General features: G+C 43.5%; 1 protein-coding gene across 20 annotated transcripts in view; it reads right to left on the bottom strand.

Moving 5' to 3' along the window:
- Positions 1-25,860, bottom strand: part of FBRSL1 (fibrosin like 1) — a 499,827-nt gene that overhangs the window by 247,134 nt on the left and 226,833 nt on the right. For 16 of the 20 annotated variants that reach the window (XM_063415667.1, XM_063415668.1, XM_063415674.1 and 13 more), the window contains one exon: positions 23,382-23,417. The exons of the other annotated variants lie outside the window; for them this stretch is intronic. In XM_063415667.1, the coding sequence (XP_063271737.1) occupies positions 23,382-23,417 (36 nt within the window). The remainder of the gene's footprint in view (positions 1-23,381; positions 23,418-25,860) is intronic. 20 annotated transcript variants of the gene reach the window in all.

Below are 25,860 nucleotides of genomic sequence, written 5' to 3'. Positions count from 1 at the left end.
ACCTGGGAGTCTCCACTCAATTTGAACACCCACCTATTACAGAGTTCTGCAATTACCAAGGTTTGCCTCAAAGGCAATAGTGTTGTTCTGCATCATTTAAAGCCACCAGATCAACTAAAACAGTTTTATAATTAAGAATGGGTCATGCTCAATACCTTTCCCTCAGAACAGTGTGGTAATTGCTATTCTTTACTACTCATAAAATGGAGATATTAAAAAAACCCCAAAACTACTGTCTATTGCCTAGACTTTGAGCATCAGTGCTGTTGTCAGCTTGGAGATACCTACTGTATACTAAATAAAATGAATGTGTGCAGATCACAGGCAGCCAGGAGCCAGTATGGACACAGAAATACTGTCTTTTTAAACATTATTATTATTTGTCTTACTCTATGCAGAGATGTAAGAAATAAATAAATACCTCTTTATAAATCACAGCCACACAACAAAGCACTGAGAGTTGAATTCATTGCTTCCTTCATTATTTTTCTTTATGACTTCCTCATTTGGAACTTCTCCTATTTCATCACTCACATGAATAAAAACGATCTTATGCAATCATACATCACATTTCCCTCTCTTTCCTGGAAGGAGGGGGAGGAAACCAGCTCAAAACAATCAGAGAGAATTTCCCAGTTGAGACAAGTGGCAAATGTGCAGCCAGCATAGTGTCCCCCTCACTATCATCTCCCTACAACAGCCTATCAGCTCTGCACGTGGGAATCCTAAACTCCTACTACAGCCAAGGAAAATCCCAGCAAAACAGCTATTAGAGAGTATTTGTTCTTAGACGTTTTCAAGACCTATGTCAGTATTAATAAAAAGCCTGGGTAATAGAGATGGTATGAATGCAAAGCTTTGTTCTGGCTTTTCACTTGAGGAATGCCTGTTCTTTGTCAGCAATTCACGATCAGCAAAACAAAATCAGAACAACTAACTGGGTAAAAGACAAAACAAGCTTTTAATAACGTAGGAAGTCGATCACAGCGCATTCCCAAGACTGAGATCCAGTGTCTCATAGCCAGCAAACAAACCACCACGATTGCATTACCAGAAGATGCCTGATGCACAAGGAACATGAATAATTTTAAACAAGTAACTTCACTGACAAAGGTTCTCAGGAGCAACGAGTCACGTCAGAACACCCAACCTTTTCCTCACTCCTCTCTACAACTCCAGATGCTTTGAGAGAAGCCCTAATTTCAGAGTAGGAAGCTTATCTTGAAGTATCTGGAGCTGTAGGTGGGAGGGAGGGAGTGTCTAGCATTCAAAATTGTTCCTGGTAGCCAAAACAAGAAGCTTTTCTTGCAAACAGGAGGTACTGGGCCCAATGGGAAGGGTACTACAGAAACACTCACGTTATGCTGCTCAAAGCAACAGCCTGAGGCTGCACGACCAGACAGATCTCCCAGTGAGAGTGGTGAAGGATTCTGTGATGGCAAATAACTGATTACCAAGCTGACTGTGCATCCTTGGGAGATGAGGAGGGATGCCTAAGGAACTAGAGTTTAAGAAGCAGGCAAGCAAGAAGATCAGGGTTTCCATAGACCAAATTCAACTTGCTTGAACAGGAAAAAAACCGATTTTGTTTATTTAAATCATGAAGCTTCTACTGTCCCTCCTGTCCTCTTCACTGATCATAATTGTTTAGGTAATGCTTGGACAGGGAAAGACAGATAAAACCAGAAACCATGAACTGCATTCTCTCAGCAACACATTAGGCTCTTTGAAGAAAAACAGGAACATGTAATAATTCCTTTATAAATTAAAAAGAAGGATGGATGCGACTTAATTCCATAATTAAAGGGTTAATTATATGCATGATAAAAATAAGTTTTATGTTTTACCATGCACACCCAATCCCTATAATCTGGTCATAAATAAAAGGGCTGGTGATAAGGAAAGCTGCAGGCAGGAGAGCAACTCACCATCTTTAATGGGCAGTTATATGACATGCTGCTAGTACATTGGCAGTAAATCAGCAGAAACATCTTTTATAGAGTTCTAGTTTTTATGATGTCATTAACTTTCCTCCTTATACTTAAGGGATAATGAAATAAAGTCATGAGGAGGGATCAAAGGATGAGCCCGAACTGTGTAGTTTGAAACAGCCACAGGGGAATGAATTTTGCCCACGCTTTCCTGCAGACATTTTGAGGGCAGAGAGGAGTGAAGAGTGGAGGAGGCAAGACAGACCACAAAACTTTTGGCAAACCCTGAATATCACACATATTAATGAGCTGTTTTATGAGAAGAGTTCTTTAAGCAATATTCCTGTGGCTTCAAAACACTGCAATTTAGCAATAATTTAAACACACGAGGTGGTGGGATCCACACCATGTTGAAAGAAATGGCAAGGCAGGCTGAAACATCAGCACACCCATATTGCAAAGATCACAGGCACAACAATGTTGTCTCATCCTCTTGGGTAACCAGCAATGCTGAGCTGGTGCCATCAGCAGGGCAATGTACAGCACCCAACCAGTGCACACCAGTAAACCAAGGCAGTAAAACTGGGAAGTCGTGACAGTTGCGAACCACTCAGGTCAAGTCAGGCACCAATCTAACACAAATGGAAGAAAATGTTGCTGGTGGATCTGTACTTAATTAAAAAAATAAAAAAAGTAAACCTCCCCCTGCCCAGAGTGGTCACTGTGATCAAAATCCTTCCATAGGGCTCTGATCAGACAAGCCTTAAAAAGCAGGATGAAGGTTCTAGGTTTAGCTGATTAAATGATATCCAAATCTAAAAATCGGTACGCAGAACAATTTCTTGATTCCCTGGTCATTCCTTATTCTCATTTATACACATAGAAGAGGAAATTTTGTGTCTTCCCCTAAAGATAACGCAGTGCTGGCCGTTTCTCAACACACAAATTTTATGTAGCCCAGGTCTCCTCCTCCTTACAGCCCAATGTTTTCCTTCACTTGCTTTGCATAACTCTGTTTAATGGATTTTGCCAAGGAAATGAAGATGGAGAAGTTAATTAGCCCATCTTAGGGATCTGCACGAGCACGTGGGCTCTAGGTCAGCGCATCTGTCTGCAAACACAGTGGTCAATTAGCACAAAGAACATTTATCAACAAGTGCTGATACATTTTCCACCGGCAACCTTTCAGCAAACTCCCATCCACGTTGTACAGCAAGGCTCAGACGGGTTAGTTAAGATTCTGGAGGCTGCTCTCCCCAAGCACCGACTCCACTCATCTTCCCATTTAAATTGAAGCTGTCTTTTGTCTGATGTATGCACGCAGCAGGGCGATGGAAGAGTAACCCATCCTGGCTGCCATGGAATAATAATGGCTGTGTCAATGTGCCTGTCCATCTCCTGCCCGAGCATCTCTCACTGCTCCCCGTCCGCAGCTCAGCCCTGACACGGCAGTGTTAGAGATGGAGGGAAGCTCCTCTCTGGTGCCATTAACAGGAAGGGGAGGGAATGGAGCAGCTAATTGTGCACACTGCAACTCCTCCTGAAAATAGGAAACTGAGTTATCTCAGTGTTTCTTATAGGGCTTTATGCATTCAAACTTCTCTAAATGAGGAACTACACCATGCATTACGCATCGCCATAGAGATGATTGTATACCATTACCCAAAATTGAACTGAGTCTGTTCAACCTACCCTGCACTCCAATTTGTCACAGAAACAGTTTCCCCGGCCCATTCATGTAATGAATGTGGATATGAAGTTAATGCCAAGGAAGATAAGCACCCTCAGGGTTATTTAAGCCTACCCTTCTCTGTCATTCCCTGCAATATTTCTTAGGCGGCATTATATAGAAGGTTTAAAAAAAAAAAAAGGAAGCAGAAGTGGAAACAGGGTAGTGGCACATGATTCAGATCTGATGCCAGCATTTAGAGACCTTGCTGGGTGGAAACTATTTTACTGTTACCTATTTCAAAATCCAACAGGATCAATCTTAAAATCTGTTTTGCTTTTAGAGAAGATACTGAAGGACACAGCACACAAGCATACTTAGTCAGGCCAATAGCTCTCCTGTTTCTACAGAAAACTTCTCAAATTCTTCATATAAATCACGTTCATCCAGTGAAGTGTGAAATGCAGCCCAGGTTCTACAAAGCAACAAGTCATATTTCAGAAGCTCTGTACTGTCAGGGCACTCTAGATGAGGTCCTGTCTGGGTGGAAGGAAAGGCTCAGCTCCCATGAATACCATTCAGGTGAGAACTGAACTCTCTTAATTGTTCCTTTTAGCTTCAACATAGCCATAAACCACACAGCCAACAAGCAATAAGGCAAAGCAAAGCCCAGTAAAGCGACTGCAGCAGATTCAGACAGTAATCACTGTTCAGCCAGCCTTTCCAGCCCTTGTTGAAGCCCATCATCACATCCAACCCAGAGATGATGCCTACCCTGCAGAATTTTGCAGGATTCTCCATCACCAAAGCAGCAGTGCCTGTGTGCTGGATCAAGCCTGTGCCTGGAAGACAGCAGTGGGATCGAGGTGCCTTGAGATGCAAGGCTTGTAAGCTGGGAGGTTAAAAGCAGCATTAGAGAATTAGGTGTCCAATTCCCACTGAGAACTACTGGTAATTAGTAGCTACAATAATACAAAGACCCATGCAATTAGTATGCAAAGAAGCTTGTGCAGAGGGCAGGCTGGCTGAGATTTAATTTTTAGGGTTTCCACAGCAATTTTATTTGTGACCTAACACTTGATTTTTGCCTTCAATATTCCTCTATATCCCACCTACCCTATCCTTACTGCACAAGCCAGCAAGATTACAAAACAGGGCTTATCTACAAAGAGCGTTTCCCTGCTATGGAGCCTGTGATGTCCCTCAATTTAAATTGCAATGGTTTCTTCTTTGAAGGATGGCTAAGTGGCAAGAACAAAACCTATGACTGTCAGGCTCTAAGCATCACAATTTCTTACGGCTTTACAGCAGAACATTAGGACAGGATGAAGAATTAGCTGTGTCAAGGAGAAAATTTGCTACTGTCAAATTTGTTTAGTTATTCAGAGTTACAAATATGATTTGCTGCTACCAAAAAATCAACTAGGCTGTATTAAAAGTGTAATTTGATACCCGGCTATAAATCTCTTTAATAAAGGTGTGGTGGAAATGATATTATCCATATATAAAGATTAATCTCCATTTAAATATATATAAATTCAGGAAGCTGAACGATGCCAAAGCTGAAAGGAGTCTTCTAAAGTGCGAAGGTGCTTTGTTACCCCTGGTAAATGCTAATTCTTTTTGCTGCCGCTTGGTTGTACTTTACACTTAACCACACAGTCCTATTTATTATTCTCACTCTGAACTTTCACGGCATCCCTTTCATCAGTTAAATTCCCCCCTTTCGAAACAAACATCTATTTGAACAAAAACAGTCTTGGGGAAAAAAAAAGGAAAAAAAAAGAAAGAAAAAAAAAGAAAGAAAAAAAAGAAAAAAAAAAAAAAGAAAGAAAAAAAAAAAGGAAGAAAAGAAAGGAAAAGAATCAAAGCGTTTTTAGTGAAATGAAGTTTTCTGGACTGAATTACCCAGCCTACACCATAGCATGCTCAGCCAGTGGAAATTATTTAGGAACAAGCGAGGGACGGGGCCAAAGGCCCGGGGCCTTTCTCCGGGCCGATGATTGATGTGCTGCGGGCCCCGCTGTGGCCAACAGCGATTTTTATCTGTTGCCAGCAGCAACAGGCCCGGGGCGCAGCGTGAGGCCCGCGGGCGGCGGGGCGCGGCAGCGGCCCGCACACAGGGACACACAAACGGCCTTTTCAGCCGGACAGCTCTCGTGGGGGGCTCTGACATAAAGGGCCCTTTGGAAAGGCTGGAATTGTCAGCCCTTTGATGGCCGCATGCTGGGCCATTAGCTTCTGTTACTAATTTGCGGTGCATGTGAGAGGGCAGAGCGGCGGGAACACCTGCGAGCGGCTCGGGCGCATTGTGGGCCGGGTTTTGTCAGGAGAGATGAGGAATAAAGGACGAGGCATAACCCTTCCCTCTAAAGGGCAGATGACACAGGCTATTATCGTTTCCAGCCATCAAAAGGACGGCTCTGAAGTAACATCAAGCCGTCTAACTCAAACCTGGAAAGGCAAAGAACTAGGGAAATTCAGAGTTAATAAGGGGCCAGCTGTAACACAACGTGCCAGGCTTCTGCCAGAACGTTTTGGGCAGAGGCACCCTTATACACCAGGACACTGAAGAACAACACACAGAATTCAAGGATAAACCATCACCTGTGGTTGTACCGATTCTGAAAGTCTATTTCCTCGAGCCCCTGTGTGCCAAACATATGAGGGGGAAGATAGTGGTGAAGATGGGGTGCCCATGGCAGATGCCAGCCCTGGCCAGAAGTGCAAGAAATGCCATTTGGAACTGTTGGGTAACTTCTAAACCCACGGATTCCTGTGCTCTGAACACAATATGACATTTTTCCACCAGCAATCCCATAGAGCATCAAAGCGCCAGTGGACACACCCAGAAGGTCTCCCTGCCCCACGCCTGAGCTGAACTGAGGCACAACAAACAGCACGCCCCAGATCCCAGAGCAAGATTACGGGAGCACTGGGAATACAGCACAGACCTCCTGTCTCCTCCTCCTGGCTTTGAACACAAAACCTCGCTTCCTTTGTTGGTTAATATGCAGGATGCAGAAATTATAAGCATTCAAGGCCGAAACTTTAAAGATTAATATAAAAGGAACTTTTGTATTTCATTTGTGCAAGCAACCAGAAAAGTACATATTGTAAAATAATCCGCAAGTCGTACTACTGTGGGCCACTGCAGTGACTAATGAACATGTTAACTTTCAGGCTGAGTTTTGCTGGAAAGCAATTTTCCCCACCAAATTATAAAGTCTACTTGAGTAAAAGAATAATTTACAACTCTCACAGCACCATGGTGTCACAAAAATACCACTCCAGCAAAATTAAATAGGCGTCAGAAAGCACCACAATATCCAAACAAATCCAACCCCAACTCCAGTCAGAAGGAAGAAAAGTCCACTGCGGTAGACAGAGTCTGCACTGATGCTGAAGACGTACTTTTATTGAACAAAATTTCTGTAAAACATGGTTTGCACAGTCTGTATTCACACTACAGCAGAGCCAGGAACCAAAAACGGGGCCCCACTGCTCTAAGCTACTGGTTTTCAGCCTTGGGACATGAGACCTCCAGCTTTGCTGAGTACTTCTTAAATGAGCTGTAAAAAGGTAGCTAAGAAAAGCAAGCTTGTGGTCAAGATGGCTTTGCATTCAAAATATAGGGCTCTGCAACTTTAGTGGTGTTTTTCTTTGGTTGTTTGCAAATTGGAAGAGGTTGAAAACCACCAGCAAGACTCCAAGTGAGGTATGAGAGAAACCTACCATTATAAAAGAGGTTTGGGTAAAATGGCAACAGACATTGACCAAACTGAAACCCAAATAAATATTAAAAACACTTCACATGGAGTCTGGAATCAGAAAATGCCATCAGCAAGGCTCCAGGAAGTTCTGAATCTGCCTCCTTACAATGCAACTTTAATTGCTAGTCTTTCCTACCTGTGCTTCCAGCTTCACAGCAATTGAACACATTTAAATGTCTGAAAACCTCAAATCATGAGATCTTGATCAAACCATTGTAAGCTTATTTTCAATGACACGTTTGCCTTAAGTTTCACAACCACTGATTAGAATTCATTCCTTTTAAAGCAAATTCTGACAAAATCAATCAACTCGAGAAGGTACTGGTGAGTGAAAAACACCACGCTCAGTAAAGCCACAAGTCACAGCCCCGCTGTGGTCCTGCTAAGCTGACAAAGACCCACTCCCTTCTCCAGACTCTTTTCTTGAGATACCTGCAACTTTCTACTCCTGTCATTGAGAGAGATGAAAATCCTACTGTTCTCCCACTCATTGTCCAAGGCCAGTGAGGTAAAGAGCTACCTGAACAGAATACCCACAAGGATGTTTGCTCAAGGCAGACAGATAAGAGATAAGGTTTTGGTCAGATCAGGTTGTAAACCATCTGTGATGTGAAGCAGAAACTAGTCCTATTGAGGATCTTTCTTTCACACTCCATTTCTCAAGTAAAACAAAGAAGAAAACCTCTAAAATCCCTTTCCTTGTTCCCTCAAACCTCTAGATAAAGCAGCTGGTAGTGCCAAATGTGCTGTTCAGAGGCTGAACCATTCACACACCTCATAGATAAGGATCATCCTGCAGGCCCCACAGCTCAGAGCTGGCAGGCAGCCCCCAAAGCAGCTTTGACTCTGCACGTCCTCACATTACTCAGTCTCTCCACAGAACCATCTTCTGCTCACTTTCCCGGGCTGTCCAGTATAGCATTGAAGAAAATTAATGTGAAACTGCCCTTCTAATTTTTCTCTCTCTTTGGAAAACCTGCCCTCCCCTTTGATCTCCCCGTGAGCCTGTTTTGATGGGTGACCCAACCACCTGAACAGAAACTTTGAAGTGCAAGTCACTGAGACAGCGTGTCAGAGCACTTTGGGCCAACAAGATGGGCACCATGCTAGTTTAAAACATGCCAAACTCCTCCTTTTTAAACACCAGATTAATCTAAAGTTCATTTGCATTGCTCTTCATGCATGTTTGAACATATCCTCTTCATTTAAACTGTCTCAAACAACTTCCATTATTTTTCTCATTCAACGCTGCAGTAATACTGGAAACTTTTGAGGAACTGATTTCCTTTACATTTGCAAGAGTATTCAAATTTCATTATTCAGTTCCAAAAGCCAACTATCACGTCAATTCTGCCAACCCAACAGCTCACTGGCCATCACTCAACTGAGGAACTCAACAGAAACACTTTCCTGAGCTGGGCTGCTGCTTCCCCCCTCACCCAAGATGATTTAAAACCTTCTGGGGTGAGGGATGAGGTGGGGCCTGACAGGCCACTCTGCCCACACTTGTGCTCTCTGCACCAACCAGGTGCAGCCCATCAGTGCTGCAGAGGGGACGTGTCAGCTTGTGCTAACATCCTTCAGATAAAACCATTATCTTTACATCATTCATTGGCCTTTATACAAATAAAGTCACTGAACTAAAACACTGCTGCAGAATCAATTTCTTTTGGTGTTGACAACGAAGGCTGTGGCTTTTATTTCCCACATAAATGTGTAAGTTTTTTCCAAGAAGGAAGGAAAAAAAGGAAGGAAGAAACAAAAAAAGGGAAGGGCCTTTTTTCTCAGTAACTATTGTGATTTCCTTGAAATATCAACCAATTCTTACCCTCCCTTCTCACATGGGACCAGATATATTATCTATGAGAACAGCCCATTTAATTCCCTCCCTGAAAATGCTCTAAAAAGGATCCATAAAAAGGATTGATATCATGAAGTTGATTCTGGCACAACTGAAAAAGTTCTACTTGTTAAGCAGAATATTTGAAGAGTGATGTACTGTGAGAAGTATTGTTTGTGAGTTCTGAAATGCAAACATTCAAATATGGACACAATATTTTTTTAAACAAACAAAGTCTTATATAGCTGTCCAAAAATAATGCAGCCAAGTTTGAGAAATAGATGTAGATATGAAAGTCATAATTATCCAGCAGTAGGACTAATCCAAGGAGATTAGTTGGAAACTGAAAAAGAACGAAAACAAGGGAAGTGATAAACACACAAGACGCAGCATTTGGTTTCTAAGTGGGCCAGGTGGCTTCCTTGGCACTCTGGCAGCAGGGGATTCTTCAGACTCTCAGCACATTCCAAAGGCAGAGAAGCTGCCTGCCCCAGCTCATTGGGTGGGCACAGGTTCAGGGATCACTCTCCCTATCCTTTAAAAGCAGCTGGATCGGAATGCAACCACAGAGACCTTCATACTGCCCTGCTGCAAATCTGAGCAATAACTCATGCGACTCCAGGCTGCAAGTTAAGCTGGATTAGGTGTCTGATACTCTAGTTCTGGTCATCACACAATCTCCAGGAGATCGAGACTCCTGGAGCAGAGATATGCCTCGGATCAGGATGAGCATTGGGGAGTACTTGGAGAGAGCCACCAGGGCACAAGGGAAATGCCAAGGAGCATTTGGTTCTGCAGCTTCACAGAAGCACAGTTTGTTGTCAAAAGAGATGGTGACTCCTGGTCCTGTCTAATGCCAGTGCCTTGCCCTCTGAGATTCAGCTTATGCTCCATGCCATCACATCCCTTGGAACACACTCTGTGGGCAATTTCAGATGTTGTCAGTTCCAGCTGCTTCCAGCCTATATAAACAGGAAAGGACACTGACCTGGTATTATCCAGGACAGAGTGCTGGGAAGAAGAGGAAAAAAGGGAGAAAGGAAAAAAATAAAATAGTTCACTTTGTGGGTAATGTTTCAAGAATGAAATCTTGAATGAAACCTTTAGGTGCTCTCCATCTCCCAGCCTTCAAACAGGCACGTTCTGCTGCAGCAATGAGCTGCACAAGTCTGGTGTTCTAGGAAGGGCAGAGGTTTAGCCACCTCCTCAGTGTTCTGCACAACGATTAGCAGGAGGTTCATGCTATACATCAAAGATGTGGTCTGGCTGTGGATAATTTTTCATAGAACTCTTAAAAGTGATGAGTTAAAAGCATTTATCAGAAAAACCAGTGTAACAACAACAAAACCTGCAAAGAAATAAAACACAAGAAACCAACCACTCAGGCACACACACAAGCTTCCAGACATTTAATTACAAAATAAATGCATATGACAGACATCAACAAGCCTACAGGAAGATTCCTGCTTCAGTATTCAATGCAGCCTCAATAAATATTTCAAGGTTTCAAATGGATGCTTTGCAATAGCACAGTTTCCATTTGCACAAGTGCCAGAAGGAAGAATTCAAAACAGGCTTAAAGCAAAACCAGAGTATTTTCCTGTAAAACTTTAATTGGGAAACTGACACTATATAATCTGTACATCATTGCCTTCGAGCTGTTGTTAAAAAATTAAAGCTGTATCAAAAGAACTGCTTTGTTAAATTAACACGTTATGCATACCAGACATAATCTGCAAGAGGAAAGGAAATAGCTTTGAGTCCAAAATGCACTGATTGCTGTGGTTGTCATTGACAGAGGCTGAGCCAAACAACATCAGCAGACTAAAGCATCTCTCACGCCTCCTGTACGGACACACACCCTTACAAACACTCAGCCTTGATTTCAAAACCTGGACAAAAGCAGCAGATGAGCAGGATTTCATCATGATGATTGTTACAGCTACAAATCACACCTCACATCGTGTGAATTCAGTGTGCAGTTTTGAGATGTGCAGGTATGGGGTGAGGCTGTGCTGTCGGAGCCCAGCTGCCAAGCCCACCTTTGCTTTTACTCCAAGGCCAGCAGTGAGGAAAGGGCTGGAATGCCCAGGGCTGGTGTGGTGGGCGTGAGGGCTCCAAACCAGCCATGGGGGCCTCTCTCCCATGGAAAAAGACATCCCAGCCCCTTGCTCCAGCAGCAGGCAATGCCTTTCCCATGCTTGCTCAGGAGCATCTGCAGGAGCCCAGCCATTACCAGGACAGGTACCTGCAGTCTGCAGAGACGGGCTGCAAGCTGTGGTGTGGGACAGAAGCTGAGAGGCTTGGTTTGAGAAGGATGGTCAGACAGGGACAGGAGACAAGCAGCACTGAGCTCCTTATACTCTAGGCACAAGACAAAAAAATGAAATGGATCTTCAGAACTACGTCACCTATTTTAGTAAATATTCAGTAGAACACTCTCCCATCTACATACCTCAAGAAAAGACCCAACTACCACTACCCCATTTTAAAGCCAGACACACTCAGGCACTGAGGCTCAGAGGAACCTGTCCAAGGCCTCTTTGAAAGTACTAATTTAAAACCTCATTTACTTAAGGTTTTTCTCTGAAGTCCCTTCTGATGCTGAAGTCTGCTCAGCAAATACATGCCAAAAACAAACCAAGTGCCCTAAGCTGTCCCCAGGATATGACCACCTTCTCTGTTAAACTTCTGCAAGCCTTGATCACAGTCACCATCACTTTGGCTTTAGATCAATCCAGGCTCATCAAACAGGCTACACTTCAAAAAGTGATTCATCACTTTGTATGCACAAACTCCTGACAACATGACAGATTCAAGAAGGCCAAGTTTTCTAAAAATATGGTGCACGTTTCCTCAGAAAAGCCTGGTTCTCTCATATGTTTCAAGCTGTTCACCCCTAAATCTGAAGTGCCAAAGTAATTTTGGAAGATCTGAACGATAATGTTTCCTCAGTAAGAATTTACAGTTTTGCACACCACAGTCTGTACTTCTGTGCACTGCGAGTCTGAGGCAGCGCTGTGGTCTGCAGTGGTGAAGGCGGGTTAACAGTTTTGAGGCTTTCAAGATAAGCAAAATTTCCCTTGACGTTGTAAACTCTTCAGGTGGTTAGAGACAAGTTTCTGCTTTTTTGATGTCTTCTCAGAAAAGAGCTCACATAATTTTATCAGTCTCTGGGGTGACCATCAGATAACCAAGCTATTCCTGCCGGAACCACTCAATGCATCTCCCCCTTCCTGCCACTGGCAATCCACAAGACGACCAGGGGATTCGAGCTAACCACAGGGCTCACAACTTAACTGATTAAGTAGGTGGGAACTGATGCCAGCTCAGCTCAAAGTGTCTGTCTCTGCTAACCAGAAGGCAGCCACAAGCTGTGGAGGGGAATGACCACAGATAACACACTGATACTGAAACCGTTCGGTGAAGCTGCAGCTTCCTGTTCGAGAGCTCTCGCAATCTCTTCAAAATGAATCTTCAGCAGGAAACTGGCTGCAGTTAAATAGGCTGTTTGGGTCGTCGTGTGGTGTCTATTGCTGCCTCTTGTTTTCAAGGGACCATTTATTATTCTCTCCTGCCCTCTTCCCCAGCTCTCTAGAAATGAACTGAATTAGGGCTCCTCAAGAGAACGAGTCTTTAGAGGAAAGGAAAGATACTCAGGCAAAGTCTGTGAGCACCTTGCGCCCATCACAGCTCGATGCCTGCCAGTTACACAGTGCTGCTGGCCTCAGGCATCTGCACTGTGACATGCTAATCTTCGTGACTAGAGCTTGTTTGCTCTTAAACCAGGATACTAGTAGATGCTATTATCAGCTTTGGAAGAGACATGAATACACAGAGAAAATGTGTTGGTTTGATCTAACTTTGGTCACCAGCCTTATAACCATACTTGTGTCAACACCTGCTTGTATTTTGCTATGAGAAATGCTTGCAGAGAAAGTCTTTTAGACAAGTGATTTTTGAGATCAAATTTTGAATCTTTGGTTCATTGCAAGTTTCCCACTAAGTTTAGCTTCTCAGCTGTTCAATGCTGCTGCTGCCCTGCAGGTGATGGCAGAATTCCATCAATCCAGTAAAACACATATATGCTTTATCCATCTCAAATGCAACATTTTTCCCCTTTGGTGATTACCAACTGGTCTGAGAATGCAGCTGCAGGAGTTCAAAGCACACACTACACAGTCTGTACCATCCCTCATCTACAGCACTCTAATTGCTACAGGATGTCCAAAAATTGTCCTGCTTTGATTAGCTGATTTCAAGGGCAGAATGAACCATTTCAACCCTGTGTCCAGAAAACCCAAGAACCACACATGACAGCTTCTTAATCAACTCCAAAATCTCTTATTGTTTACAGATACCAAAGTATCAGTCTAAAAAAATGGAATGGAGGTTTGCAAGTACCTAGCAGTTATATCTAACATCTTCCCCAAAACTTCCAGTGTCCTGAGGCTTTCTGGTGAACACATGTGGTGAATTAATCAGACAAGAAAATTCCTCAGGATACTACAGATCTAGGCTGTAAGTGTTCAGGCACACACAGTCTTATCCATCATGTAGCACAGAGCTGAAATGCAGTAAAGGTATGAATCATTCAAGGTATCAATCTGCTACATTCCTGTAGAAACCACTGCAGCCATGTCCACAGTGATGTAACTACAGGCTAATTTTCCATCATTCTGGTTGCAAACCTCTGAATATTCACAACCAGAATCACAGCATCTGGAAAGTATCTATAAATAAAGCAGTTAATTCTGTCGAAATCTAGATGTGATACCACTTGAGTGTGCAACTCAGCAGCACAGTGTAAGGACTGATAGTGCTTGCTGGATTTTTTTATTATATTTTTGAGACACATACTAACTCCATAATCAAAAGCAATTCTGAGCAGAAAACTGACCTCAAGGTCACAAGCCTATGGCAGACTGTTCCTTTTCATTGGAAGTACATTGTACAGCCAGGACGTCAGCACATCCACACCGGATGGGCCGCAGGTCTAATTAAAAAGCAGCTTTGGTGGTTGTATCTGTTCTTAGAGCAGGTTAGTAAACCAAACTTTGTAACAAGTAATGAAACTGAAAGTGCTACAGAAGCAGACAATTCCCACACAAACAAAGCAGAGCTCAGAGTGATGAACAATTGTTTTACCTCAACCTCAGTGCCTTTGAGTTTCTGACCTGTGACGAGCTGAGAAGAGAAAGAACAGCAACAATCACCTGAAAACTATGCTGAAACACAAAGTATTCTGAACTGGAACTTAAAAATTTCTCCATGAAACTAAGTATCATTGATGGAAGGATTTTGAAACAACTTTTGGATACAGCAGTGCTTGAATTTCAGAATTACACCATTGCCTCCCTAAAGGAATTTAATAAAACAAAGAGACAGGGAACAACCAGAGAGTATTTGGCCTTACCACTTGCCAAATGGTATTGCAAAGACCTCCCAGCCAGATGCGATTCCTCACACCCAAGTTACAATGGATTCATTGACATTTCTGCCCTTGCCCTGAATTCCCTGGCTTTCTAGAACTGCAGTTGGTCCTTTTACATCATATAGGAAGTCTCTTACAGTTTCATTTATTTGCTATAAAAAGGAGAAAGGACACCTTTCTAAAACGTGACCAGCAGGTCATGGTGACTGGGGCTGGTGTTGACCACGAGTAGCTGTGATGCTGAAATGCTGAGGCAGCAGGAAGTGAAAACACTGACCCTTGTGTAGAAAACACCTCACATGGCTGAGCAGGGTTTCCATCTGAATGCTCCCCTTCCAGCAATGCAAGCACTGCAGATCAGAAAGCTGCTCTTCACCAACTCTTCTACTGTTGCAGCAGGAGCTGAACAGCTCCTGGAACGGCAGGCCAGACCCCCAGGCTCGTGCCTGAGCCACCTGCACAGGGACACCAGCACACAGCCCCTCTGTTCTCTCACCCCACAGGGAATGGGGGAGAGCTGCCTTCCCACTGCAGACAAACCACATGGCCCAGTACATTCACATTTTAGCAGCCAGCTCGATTGCATCCAGACTGAAACACGAAGTGAGGAGAGAAACCTCAGCCTACAGCAGATTTCCACCCATTTGCAGCTTTCACAGCAGAGCCCCCACACCTTCAGCATGTTATCAAAAGTTTTCTTTGGTGTGAGAGCTGACTTAGGGTTGCATCTGTTGTTTTGCTAAATTAAAGTTGCTTTTTTTTCTTCTGTTAGGACAGGAAAGAAACTGAAGATCTCTCTTGCCTATAACAACAAATCCCAATTAAAAAAAAAAAAGGTGACAAGGAAGAAACACAAGTGATGAAATTGAGTAAAATCTGCCAACCTACAGGAACCCTTCCCTACACTCTGGATGTGCAGTGACTAGTTTTACCATCACCCAAAGAACTTACCCTTCCTAGACTATTTTATTTCAATACAGTTTAACATAGGGAAAACCATTTTGGGACTAATAAGCAATCAGGGTATTCCACTGAGCTGCACAATTAAATATTTATGATGCTTCAAGATGACAGGCAGTGTTCTCTAATGCTAATACACCCACAAAGTTGGTGGTGCAATAGATGCAATAGATCCCTTTTCCTTGATCTCCCTTGTTCACCAGCTATCAAGGCCAGAAAAACATGTTCAACTTCTATTTCTGCAGTTGCATTCTGCAGTGGCACTGTTATTTCCTCTGCTGCTCCCCTTACACGTGGTTTTGGGTGCAGTTTCTGTATAGGCACAGTGAAATATGAGACAAAATAAGAGTGTGAACCCCTTTTCCACCCACCCCCTTTTCCTCTGAGAAAACACAGCACCCAACACAACAAGCACCAGAACATGGGCAGGCCTCAGAAAGGGACTATTTTAACGCCCTGTGTAATTATAAAACACCTGAACTGCCCATTCTCACTGCACAAGGCTACCAGAGAATTAAACAAAAATCAAAAGCAAATCCCTCAAGAGGCCCCACACTTAACCCTGCTCGCTGTGCTAGTTAGGTAAGGAGCCCTGATTCTAATCAGCTGTCTGCTTTAATCATCTTTTTTTTGGCTTTGATAAAGGGAAAGGAAAGAGAGTTAAAACAAGGCAAAGGATTCTAAGGAAAGAGAGTAATGAGAGCAAACAACAGCGTGAAAACAGCTGAGACAGACAAGCAAATACCCTGCCCTGCTACACAAAGAAAGCTACAGCACGTACATGACACAACTGCTTCAGGACAGTCTTAATCAAAAAGGTCCAGAAATAAAGACCAGATATTCTCAAAATCCTCTGCCTTTCCTCTTCAGCAGGATGTAATCCTTTCCAGGCTGGTGAATTCAAGATGGATTTAGGACAACTTTTCATTTTAGCGTGCAAGGCCAGTGCCAGCGAGGTTATCCCAGCCCAAAAGCCAAGGAGCACTGGGAATTTCGGGGGATGCATCCATTTAACAATAGCATCTTTCTAGTGAGATTAGAGGTCTGCTCCCCGCCACGGCCCCGAGCGGAGGGCAGCGGCAGGGAGATTAAAAACACGGGCAAAAATCACACACAAGTCATATGTCCCATCCCTCGAGGGGCTCATGGTGTCAGCTGGCCGTGCCTCCCTGCAGCTGGGGGTTTATGGAAATCGGGATCATCCCGTCCCTCTCCGGCCACAGGGACAAAGGGGCATCGCTGAGCCTCCGAGGCAGCCCCTCTGCCAAGGCCACTGCTCAGGCACGGGGAGATCAGCCAGACAGGGCCCTTTGTGCTTGCTTATGGCTGTGAAGATGAGTGAAAATCCATGGGACTTTTCATCCTAATTAAAAGCAGAGGTCATCTAAGAAGGAACAGACTTTCAGAAAAGGGAACTTCTAAAGGAAAATGTGTTGTAAGGAAGTTCATGGACTTCAATATTTGTAAAGCCGAAGTATGTAGTTTATTTGTGTTTGTACTTCTGCTTAAGCTTTTCATGGGATGTTTCAAAAACCCTCCAAAGAGCTCCCACAGATTTGGAATAATATGTATACTAATTACTCAGCTCAATTTGAGCTCATGGCTAATGGGACAGTCCCTGGAGCCAAGGGGCCAGCTCCTCAGCTGGCTTCCAGCAACCTGGCTCCATCCCACACAGCACTAAGAGCAAACAAACTCTTTATTTATTCAGTGAACTCAGCCTGTCCAGGTGTATTCAAGCATGGGGATAGTTTTTGTGAAGTGAGGCTATTTAGGAACATGGGAAAAGAAAACCAGCAGAAGTTAAATGCTTTGGATGGACACCCACCATTTTATTCCTGGCTCTCCAAAACTCCTGGTATCTTACAGGGAAAACTCCTTTCAAAATTCTTTATGTTACTATTCCATATTATTATTGTCTATCTTTTAAAATCCTTTGTGCTGTCATTGCACTTGCAGGCCACAACACTTTTTTATAGTTCCTTTTTCTTTTCTCCATCTTCAAAGAAGACAGAGTACTGTTCCACCTGAAGAGGACCTATCTGCCATTCTTCTTTTCCAGAAGAAAAAGACAATTAGAGTCCCTCTTTTATGCTTGGCATCTGGCAAAAGGAGATTGATACTTATTTCGGAATTATTACTCCTTTATTCATAAATCTTGTCCAGAAAGTCTTGCTCACATTGCCAGCCCACAGGCACACTATTGTAGGAAATACAAATTCTGTTTTATCATTTACCTTTGGCTCCAGCTCAAGGAGTTTTAGATTCATAACAAGAGCCCTGTTTCCAATACTGATTTTTGGCACAGAAAAATGCTAATTTGTCAGAGGTCCTAAAATACAGTGAATTTTCCAGCCCAGCCAAGAAATGTTACCTACCTATAGAAGAGATTTTTCATTAGTGTGTGACAGAGCAGCAGGTGGAAAAACCCTGTTTGTCACAATTCCAATGTGCCTCTGGTCACTGAGCGTGCTTCCACACCATCAGGGAAGCACACTCAGGAATCCCCAAGCAGAAGTATGACATGCTTCATTGCAAGAATTTATTTAGCTTTATGTAAATATTTATCCTCCTCAGGACATCAGTTTCTCCGTGGCCATCTCAAAGAAGTCAAGGTGTACAATCATCCCTGAGATCCATGTGGGAAATGGTGCTGACTCAAGGTCTGTACAGAAAAGATGTTGTTGAAGGTACTTTTCCAAGTGATAATTTGGTCCCAACCTAACAGCACAGGAGCATCCTCAAAGCACAGCGTGGATTGGGGAATGCTGCTGGAGTGATCTTCAGTGAGCTCCTGGAACCACTACACCAAAGCCATGAACCTGCCCATGCTGACAGCAAGGATTTCTGGCCTGAGAACAGCCTCCTTAGCAGGCACCATCTGCTTCAGGGTTTCACAGAACTGCACCGAGCTGGCACAAAACTGAGAGAGGCCATGGAAGGAGCTTTACAGGGGATATAAACCTGCAGAGTCAACAATTCCTTGGCTGATGACTTTCCAGCACTTTGCAGTCATTTGTACCTGTCCTCCCTCCCACTGAGCTCGCTGAGCTGGGCACTACCTCTGTGCTGCAAACCAGGGGAACGCAGCTCAGAACTGGCTGTCCCAGCAGGGCACTCCTGGGCACGGGGCAAAGAGATCTGATGGGGCTGTGGGCAGCAACACTGAGCACACAGCACAGGAGAGGAGTCCTGCATGGCTGGAAAGATCCAAACTGGCTGGAAAGCCAGTTCCAAAAATGAAAAAGATCATTTGAGAGGAACAGTGAGGAAGGGGCAGATGGGGTCCAGGCAGACAGTGCAGTGGGCTCGGGGTACTCAAAGCCTGCCCAGAGCTTGCTTGAGTCACCTCAGGTTCAACTTCACCTGGGGGTGGGATAACTCTTCTTGGGCTGCATCACCAAGCAGGAGGAACGAAGGTTGCAGATAGCACTGAGCTGACTCTGGATGGCCCAAGAGTCTCTGCAAGCCTTATGGTGCTCTGCACATTTCTCTCTATCCACGAGCTCCAGCCTGAGTTATCTGAGACACTGGTTTCCGGTGCTCAACAAGGAAGATGTAAAATCAACAGAACTTGATCAGCTGCCAGGGATTTGACTAGGCTACAAAGACTTTGATATTTTACAGAAGCTCAGAATAAAAATCAGCTGCTGCTGTTGCCAAGTGTATGTTACTGTTTTTATTTAAAAAAAAACCTTTCAAGAACAAATAAAACCAAACAATGACGTCTCATCCTCCTGTACTTTCGTTCCAAGGCACACTCAGACAGGTTGGCTCACTGGCTACCCATTTGCCATATGCTTTCAAGTTTATTCTTTTTATTCACTCCCATATTTTAGCCCCTTCCATTTCAGAAGACAAACAGCTGCACAGATGCTCTATAAATAAACTACATAATTTATTGGAAGAGGTTTTTTGTTTATTTTTTTAAGCTACCACATATTCCCCAGCTCTATCCTTTTCCATCCTCTTTACAAAACTGAGTCAAGTTCAGCTGCAGCTTAGGTTTGTCTCTACAGTGTGCTCAACCTTATAAACAACTGCAACTTTTTAGCCATTAATAACAAAGTGTATGTATTGATATTATATTCATTGTAACTACTTTATAAATATGTTTAGTTCTAAGTTAACTATCAGACAAAACCTGGCAAACATTTACAGGGTGGATATTTATCAGGGATATATAGAAACCTCAACTAACTCTAATTTCTGATTCTCTGTGCACTTGTTAACAAATCAGTGCATTTTCAGGTAGACAGGCCTCTCATCCTGTTACCAAAAAGAGAATCTGTTTTGTCTGCTCAGAGGACAGAGAGACCTCTCTGACTAAGATCACTAATCTCGTTTGTGCATGCAGAAAATGTGACAAATGGCTGGAGTAGTTTATCACACAAATGTAACCAGCAAGTCATAGAGGGAATGAGATATCAACCTCCACAAACAAACTCGTGTTCTATTTCTCAGCACAGCGGAAGTATACATTTAATGAGATAAGGATATGAAACACATGCTACTGATGAGAGAAGGAGCTTGCAGCAGCAGTACAGACATAGAAATGTTTTGTCCTATCCAAGTAAAAGTAAATGCCATTTGAAACTTCGTCTTGGGAAATAGTGTTCTAAGAGATTTTTCCCCTGGTATGTACAGGAGACTCTAAAACTGTGCCAGGTCACTGTTCCTGCTGGTTTTGAGGCTCAAATTAAATCTAGGTGCAGCTGGAGTTCACCAGAGGTTATGTGGTAACTTCAGTGAGACTAGAATTTCACAGCTATTTCAAGCATGCTCCTTATTTAGGCACCTAATGTTCTATGGGAAGTCTGAAGTCAAGGAAACTGCTGGAATATCCAACACTCAGGGGTTAGTTATTTAGACACTTGCATTTAGTTTTCTTCCTGCCTCTAGCTCCAGTCTGCACTTTATGGATGAGGCACTTGCTGAGCTTTTTCACCAATGAGCCTGCTCTGACTGCCTGGACAGGCCTTGATGGCTCAGCCGGATGAGCCAAACCTTGGACTGAGATTTTTTCATGCAAGATTCCTACTGTAGGTTTTACATTCTCTCTTCGCAAATGCTCATTTCCTTAAAATGTGCATTTTCTACAAACGTTTCTGAGAGCAAACATCTCTGCAAGGACAGCTGACGCAAGTGAACGGTGAAGAGCGTGGATTCAGAACGAGGTAATTAAAATTGAGCACGCACAAAATAGTTTGTGGTATTTAAACAGCTGCCAATGGAACCCAGTACAAGAACTTCACTCAGCAACAATACAGATCATCATTCCACAAGTCTTCCACAACACAAGCCATCAGCACAGCTATCAGGAGGAACACCCAGCACAGCGGCGTCTCCACTGCGCCTCCCGCTACCGCTGCTTTCACCATGTCTGGGAAACAACCCGTCCCATGGAAACAGGGGCAGAGCCAAAATAGTGACTAATGTTTCATGGACAGCTGCTTTCGTGAGAAAGTGAAGACTGTTATAGATGCTGTGGGCAACTCCTGGTGTGGGGCCAGTTGTCTGGATCTGGTGGTTTGAACATCTCTGTGCCACCAAGCTTCCCATGGGAGTTTGGGCCAATGAGGTCTGGCAGTGCTGGAAGTGCCAATCTCTGACTTTTGCTACATCAATTCAGAGCAGCATCAGAGTCTTGGGGGAAACAGTCTGCCCCAAGAGCTGGCACATGGTGGGGCAGAAGGCAGCTTAACAGGGAAAATGACAATCCATAAAGAAAAGCAATGCCAGTTCACACTATTCATGATCTCAAAGTACCGCCCTGGCATGCAGAAAGCTCTCACCTCCCTTGAGAAGTTATGGGGTGGTGAAATAAGAGAACCTTGCCCCCACACATGCACAGAGAAAGAGCCAGTAATTTTCTCAAAATCATTTCTCTGAGAAACAAAAGTAAATTTCTAAATAGCCAGCAATGGAAGAAAACAGTCCTATGATTTATTGGCCTTGAGACTCTGAGAAGAATTCCTTGGCCTTTTTCTATTACGATTTTGCAACCTATGTTATAGCCACTGGGAAATTGTTTAGTTCCCAAACCAGGCCCTCAGCCATAAAATCTGTGAAGATGATTCATTATTATTTATGTGGTGCCATGGGCATGCATGGCATTTTACAGACAAATAGAAGATAAAGCATCTGCCTTTAGAAGCTTAGGTGAATCTGATTCTCCAAATGTATGGAAAGTAGCACTTAATGGGTCCTAGAGCAAACATTCCTCATCCCTCAATGAATTAAATGATGATACTCACCTGGGATACTGGCAAGATTTAGGCAGGAGGATACTTAGTAGACATGTAACTACTGTCCAAAAATTTGTGACATTATTTCATTAAAACTGTGAGACTTTTCAAGCTGTATGTTATTTTGCAATGGTTTTATGATGAAAATGTACTTACTCTTGTGTTATGAATTTCTGATTATATGCATGATAGCATGGGACAGTGTTGCTATGAAATCAGACCATAAATTCTGCACTGCCTGGCAATTTTTTCTCTTTGTGCACTGGGAACTTGCTCAGCAAGTTCCATCACCCTAAACTTACAACATAAATTATTGAAAGTAAATAATTCTGGTGATTATCGTAAAAAGAAATGTATTCCAGGCCTCCACATCAGCTTTCTGAAGTACATAAAATCCACCCTTGTTCTAGTCCTATAGAGAATGAGCAGCTTTAGGTCTTGGTATGAATCTGTTTGGGACCATTCACCTAGAAGGCAAAACTTTATCATGGCAGAGGCTGTGAAAACAGCAATTACTGTCAATCAGTGTAGGCAGGAATTGTTTGCTGGACTGAGATATTCATGTTCAGATTTGCATATACCTTCATCTATAACCTTTGCACTACACATGACTTACTGGCTGAACAACCAGGGTATCATATCTCCCCATCACATTTGTTTTGAGAGTCAGACATAATGTGATTCCAGGAATTTTCATGTTGACTCTGCTAAGCCTCTCACACCCTCTCCTATTTCTGTATTACTCTACTCAGTGATGTCTGTGCCTGCCTTTTTGGACAGCTGAGCAGAAAATGTACCCAAAACAAACAAATTAATCCACCTCTACATGAAGAAACGTCATTATTGCACATGAATTACTGCACATTACTGCACATTGTGAGAAGTGCACATACAAATATGGAACACATGAACAGAAATGGACAATTCAACATGTCTGGTACATTGCATACACAGGCACACGTGTCCTGACCCTGTAACACCACCCTTGAACATCGCGGCACTCCTGTGAAGGAAACATCAGCAACACCCTCCCCTGAAAACAAGTGAGCTTGTTTTGTAACTCAGAGCTTGTAAATAAGAGAATATTGACTTTCTTGTTGTTCACAATGGCGAGGGTCGCAATTCTTTGTAAAATGGGTGTAATTGTGTATTTGATTCTTGTATTTAACACACAAATGAAAACCTGTATGGGGGAGGGAGGAGAGGAGAGAAGCATCTCCTGCTGGTGTTCAAAACTCTCTCCACTCAGGTCCTGTAATTCTCCAGAGGTGACTATCTAGCTGAAATACACCATAAACTGACCAAAAAGCCCCTCCCTGTAAGTATAATATTAAATTAAGAAGCCCCCAAGCTCTTAATGCACTCTCACATGTCAGGGCTGTCCCCTGCCAGGTGCACAACAGCCCTGTGCTCTCACCCTGTTTCTGTTCTGCATTTCTTCCATGGCAGTGGCTGTGCAATAGGTAATGTAAACCTCTGCAATCAACATCAACAGAAGTGAAAGAATTAGCTGTAAAATGACTTACGGAGTAGCCTCTTCCTGAAAGCGATTGAGCAGAACTCTGTGGGAGGAAACAATATGCCACAGTAAGTAATGCAAGAGATTCTGTGTAATGTAAGATAAGAATCATTTTGCGATTCCCTCCCCCAGCCCGGTATTCCTTAGGGGAAAACTCCACAACCTCCAATGATCTCCTGATATTCTGTGTGCTGCCACAGCAGCAGCAGCCAGAGAGCACTTCCAGGTGAGGGCTCTGGGGCTGTTTCAGACAGGCTTTCCCAAGCCAGGGCAGGGCTTCCACAGCTCCTCCCGACCAAGGTGAAAGCTCTCAGCGTGGGACACGTCCTCACAGCAGCAGGACACACACTTTGAACCATCCCTCTTCAGGATGTGACAGCACCTTCCTGGGAACAGCACGCACAGGTAAGGCTGCTCTCCAGAATCAGCTTGCACATTGTGCCTCATCGGCTCCAACTCTCAGTCATGTAACCAAATACCCCACTCTATTCCCCTCTACAAAACCGTGAGCCTCCAGCCTTTGCTGCTGCAGCATTACCATATGACAACTCTATCTGAAATAACAATAGCAGCAGAGCACTAATTTATCATCTCTCAGAGCTTTAATAAGCATTCTGTCCCTTTTGAATAAGTTAAATTACATTGTTTACTCCTGCTCTTCATTTCAGCTCCTCCTGCTCCTTTCTCTACCACATCCTTACCTCTTTCACATGCTGCCAAATCATTTGGTTCTTTTCCTTCTCATTACACCAGCTCCAGTCACTTGGATCCCTTTCCTCTCTCTACCACCAAAGACTGTCGAGCTGCTGGGTTTTGCTGGCAGCGGCTTTCTCAAAGCAGCTAAATGAATTCCACCTCTAGCTCCAGCTGCTGCTATATGCCTTCTTTTCGGAAATTAAAAAGGAGCCAGGAACACACGACACCACATAACCCAGCAAGTACTCTGCAGGCCAATTTCCAAGTGTGATTTATAATCATGATGCCCTCACTACATGATTTTATTAAACAAGATCCAGGGAGTCTTAGCAGTCCTATTTCTAAGACTGATGTTCTAGTGGGTACCAAAAATACCAAATTGTTGCAGGCTGATCTTGAGGATTGTTTTGTCTTTTTGCAGCAGTGCCAGAAGTTATCACTTTACTAAATCAGCAAAGCACAATACCCCAAAGAGATTGATGCAAACTGATTGCAAATACTTGTGATTTTTCACCAGCAAGATAACAGTCCCTTTGTACAAGCAGTTTGAAAACCTTTTGATCAGAGGATACCGAGATAGACACAGAAACCTTTCCCAGACTCCTGCTCTCAGTGGAAGATGCAATTGTCTTGTTGCTCTGCCCACACAAGCTCTGTGCCACTGGCTTGCACCTGCCTCTGACACCATCCAGACAATTCTCCAGCCAAGTGCCCAGGGAGAAAAGCTCCCAAAGCAAAGCAGAGACAAGAGCACAGCCCTACAATTCTGTGGCTGTGGGAGGAGGGCTCCCTGTTAACCCTCCCACCAGCTGGCACAAGAATGAAGGTGCCAGACAGAAGGAAAGGTGTGACCCAGCTCTCACACACAGGTCTGCAGCCAAGGTGTGACTGGGTGTCAGTCCCACCCCTGGCATGCTACACCTGCACTCTGTGCTGCTGGAAAAGAACAGCTTCCACAGGGGAGCCTGAGGCAGCAACAACACTGATTACAGCATTTGAATTCCCACCTTCTGCATATTGCACACAGATTCGGCCACTGCCTTCATACATTACCAAAAAAAAAAAAAAAGTAGGGGTTTATTTATAAATCTCTTTACTATAAACTGCCCAGAAATAAAGCTACAGACTGGGGAAATGAAGGGCAGTGGTATTTACCTCTATTTTTGAGAAGTTATGACAAACTTATCCCTCTCTCTAAGTACTCTGTACACCAAAGTACTCAGCCTTGTATAGAAAAAGGTTAATAACAATATCCTGCTATCTACATAAGTATGTCAAACAGCTGAACACAATTATGTGTTCCAACACTTTCGAGAGCTTGATCAGGCAGCTCACCTAAAGTAAACACAGAAACGACAAGGAGGCAAATTACCTGCTTGGAAAGGGGGGAGGAGGAAAGGAAAAAGGATGAAAGTTCTCACTCCAGCCCTCCATCAACTGAGATTTAACCAAGAATGACAAGCTCTAACAAATTGGAAATAATAACCAAAAACAGAAACAAGAGGTTTCATTAGAAGCTTCTCTCTAGGGAAACAGCCTCAGAGCATTTTCACTCTCGCAGTTATTTTCAATCTTTGAGCTTTGTGCACACACAAAATGTTTTCCTGGGATGAAGCAGACTCTTGGACAATGAGCTCAAGCACTCTAACAACAGACCTGCTTTTCTTAAGACAACATTCAGGCATCCCAAGCTGTCCAAGAACCCCAGGAATCTGCAGACTACTGATTTAAAACCACTGAGTAGAAAACAATAAAACCAGTTGTTGGATAAAGTGTTACATCAGAAATAA

The sequence above is a fragment of the Prinia subflava genome, chromosome 19, assembly GCF_021018805.1.
Source record: "Prinia subflava isolate CZ2003 ecotype Zambia chromosome 19, Cam_Psub_1.2, whole genome shotgun sequence".
NCBI lineage: Eukaryota > Metazoa > Chordata > Aves > Passeriformes > Cisticolidae > Prinia > Prinia subflava.
The sequence above is the reverse complement of the archived record's forward strand: the minus strand, read 5'-3'. Positions and strand labels throughout refer to the sequence as shown.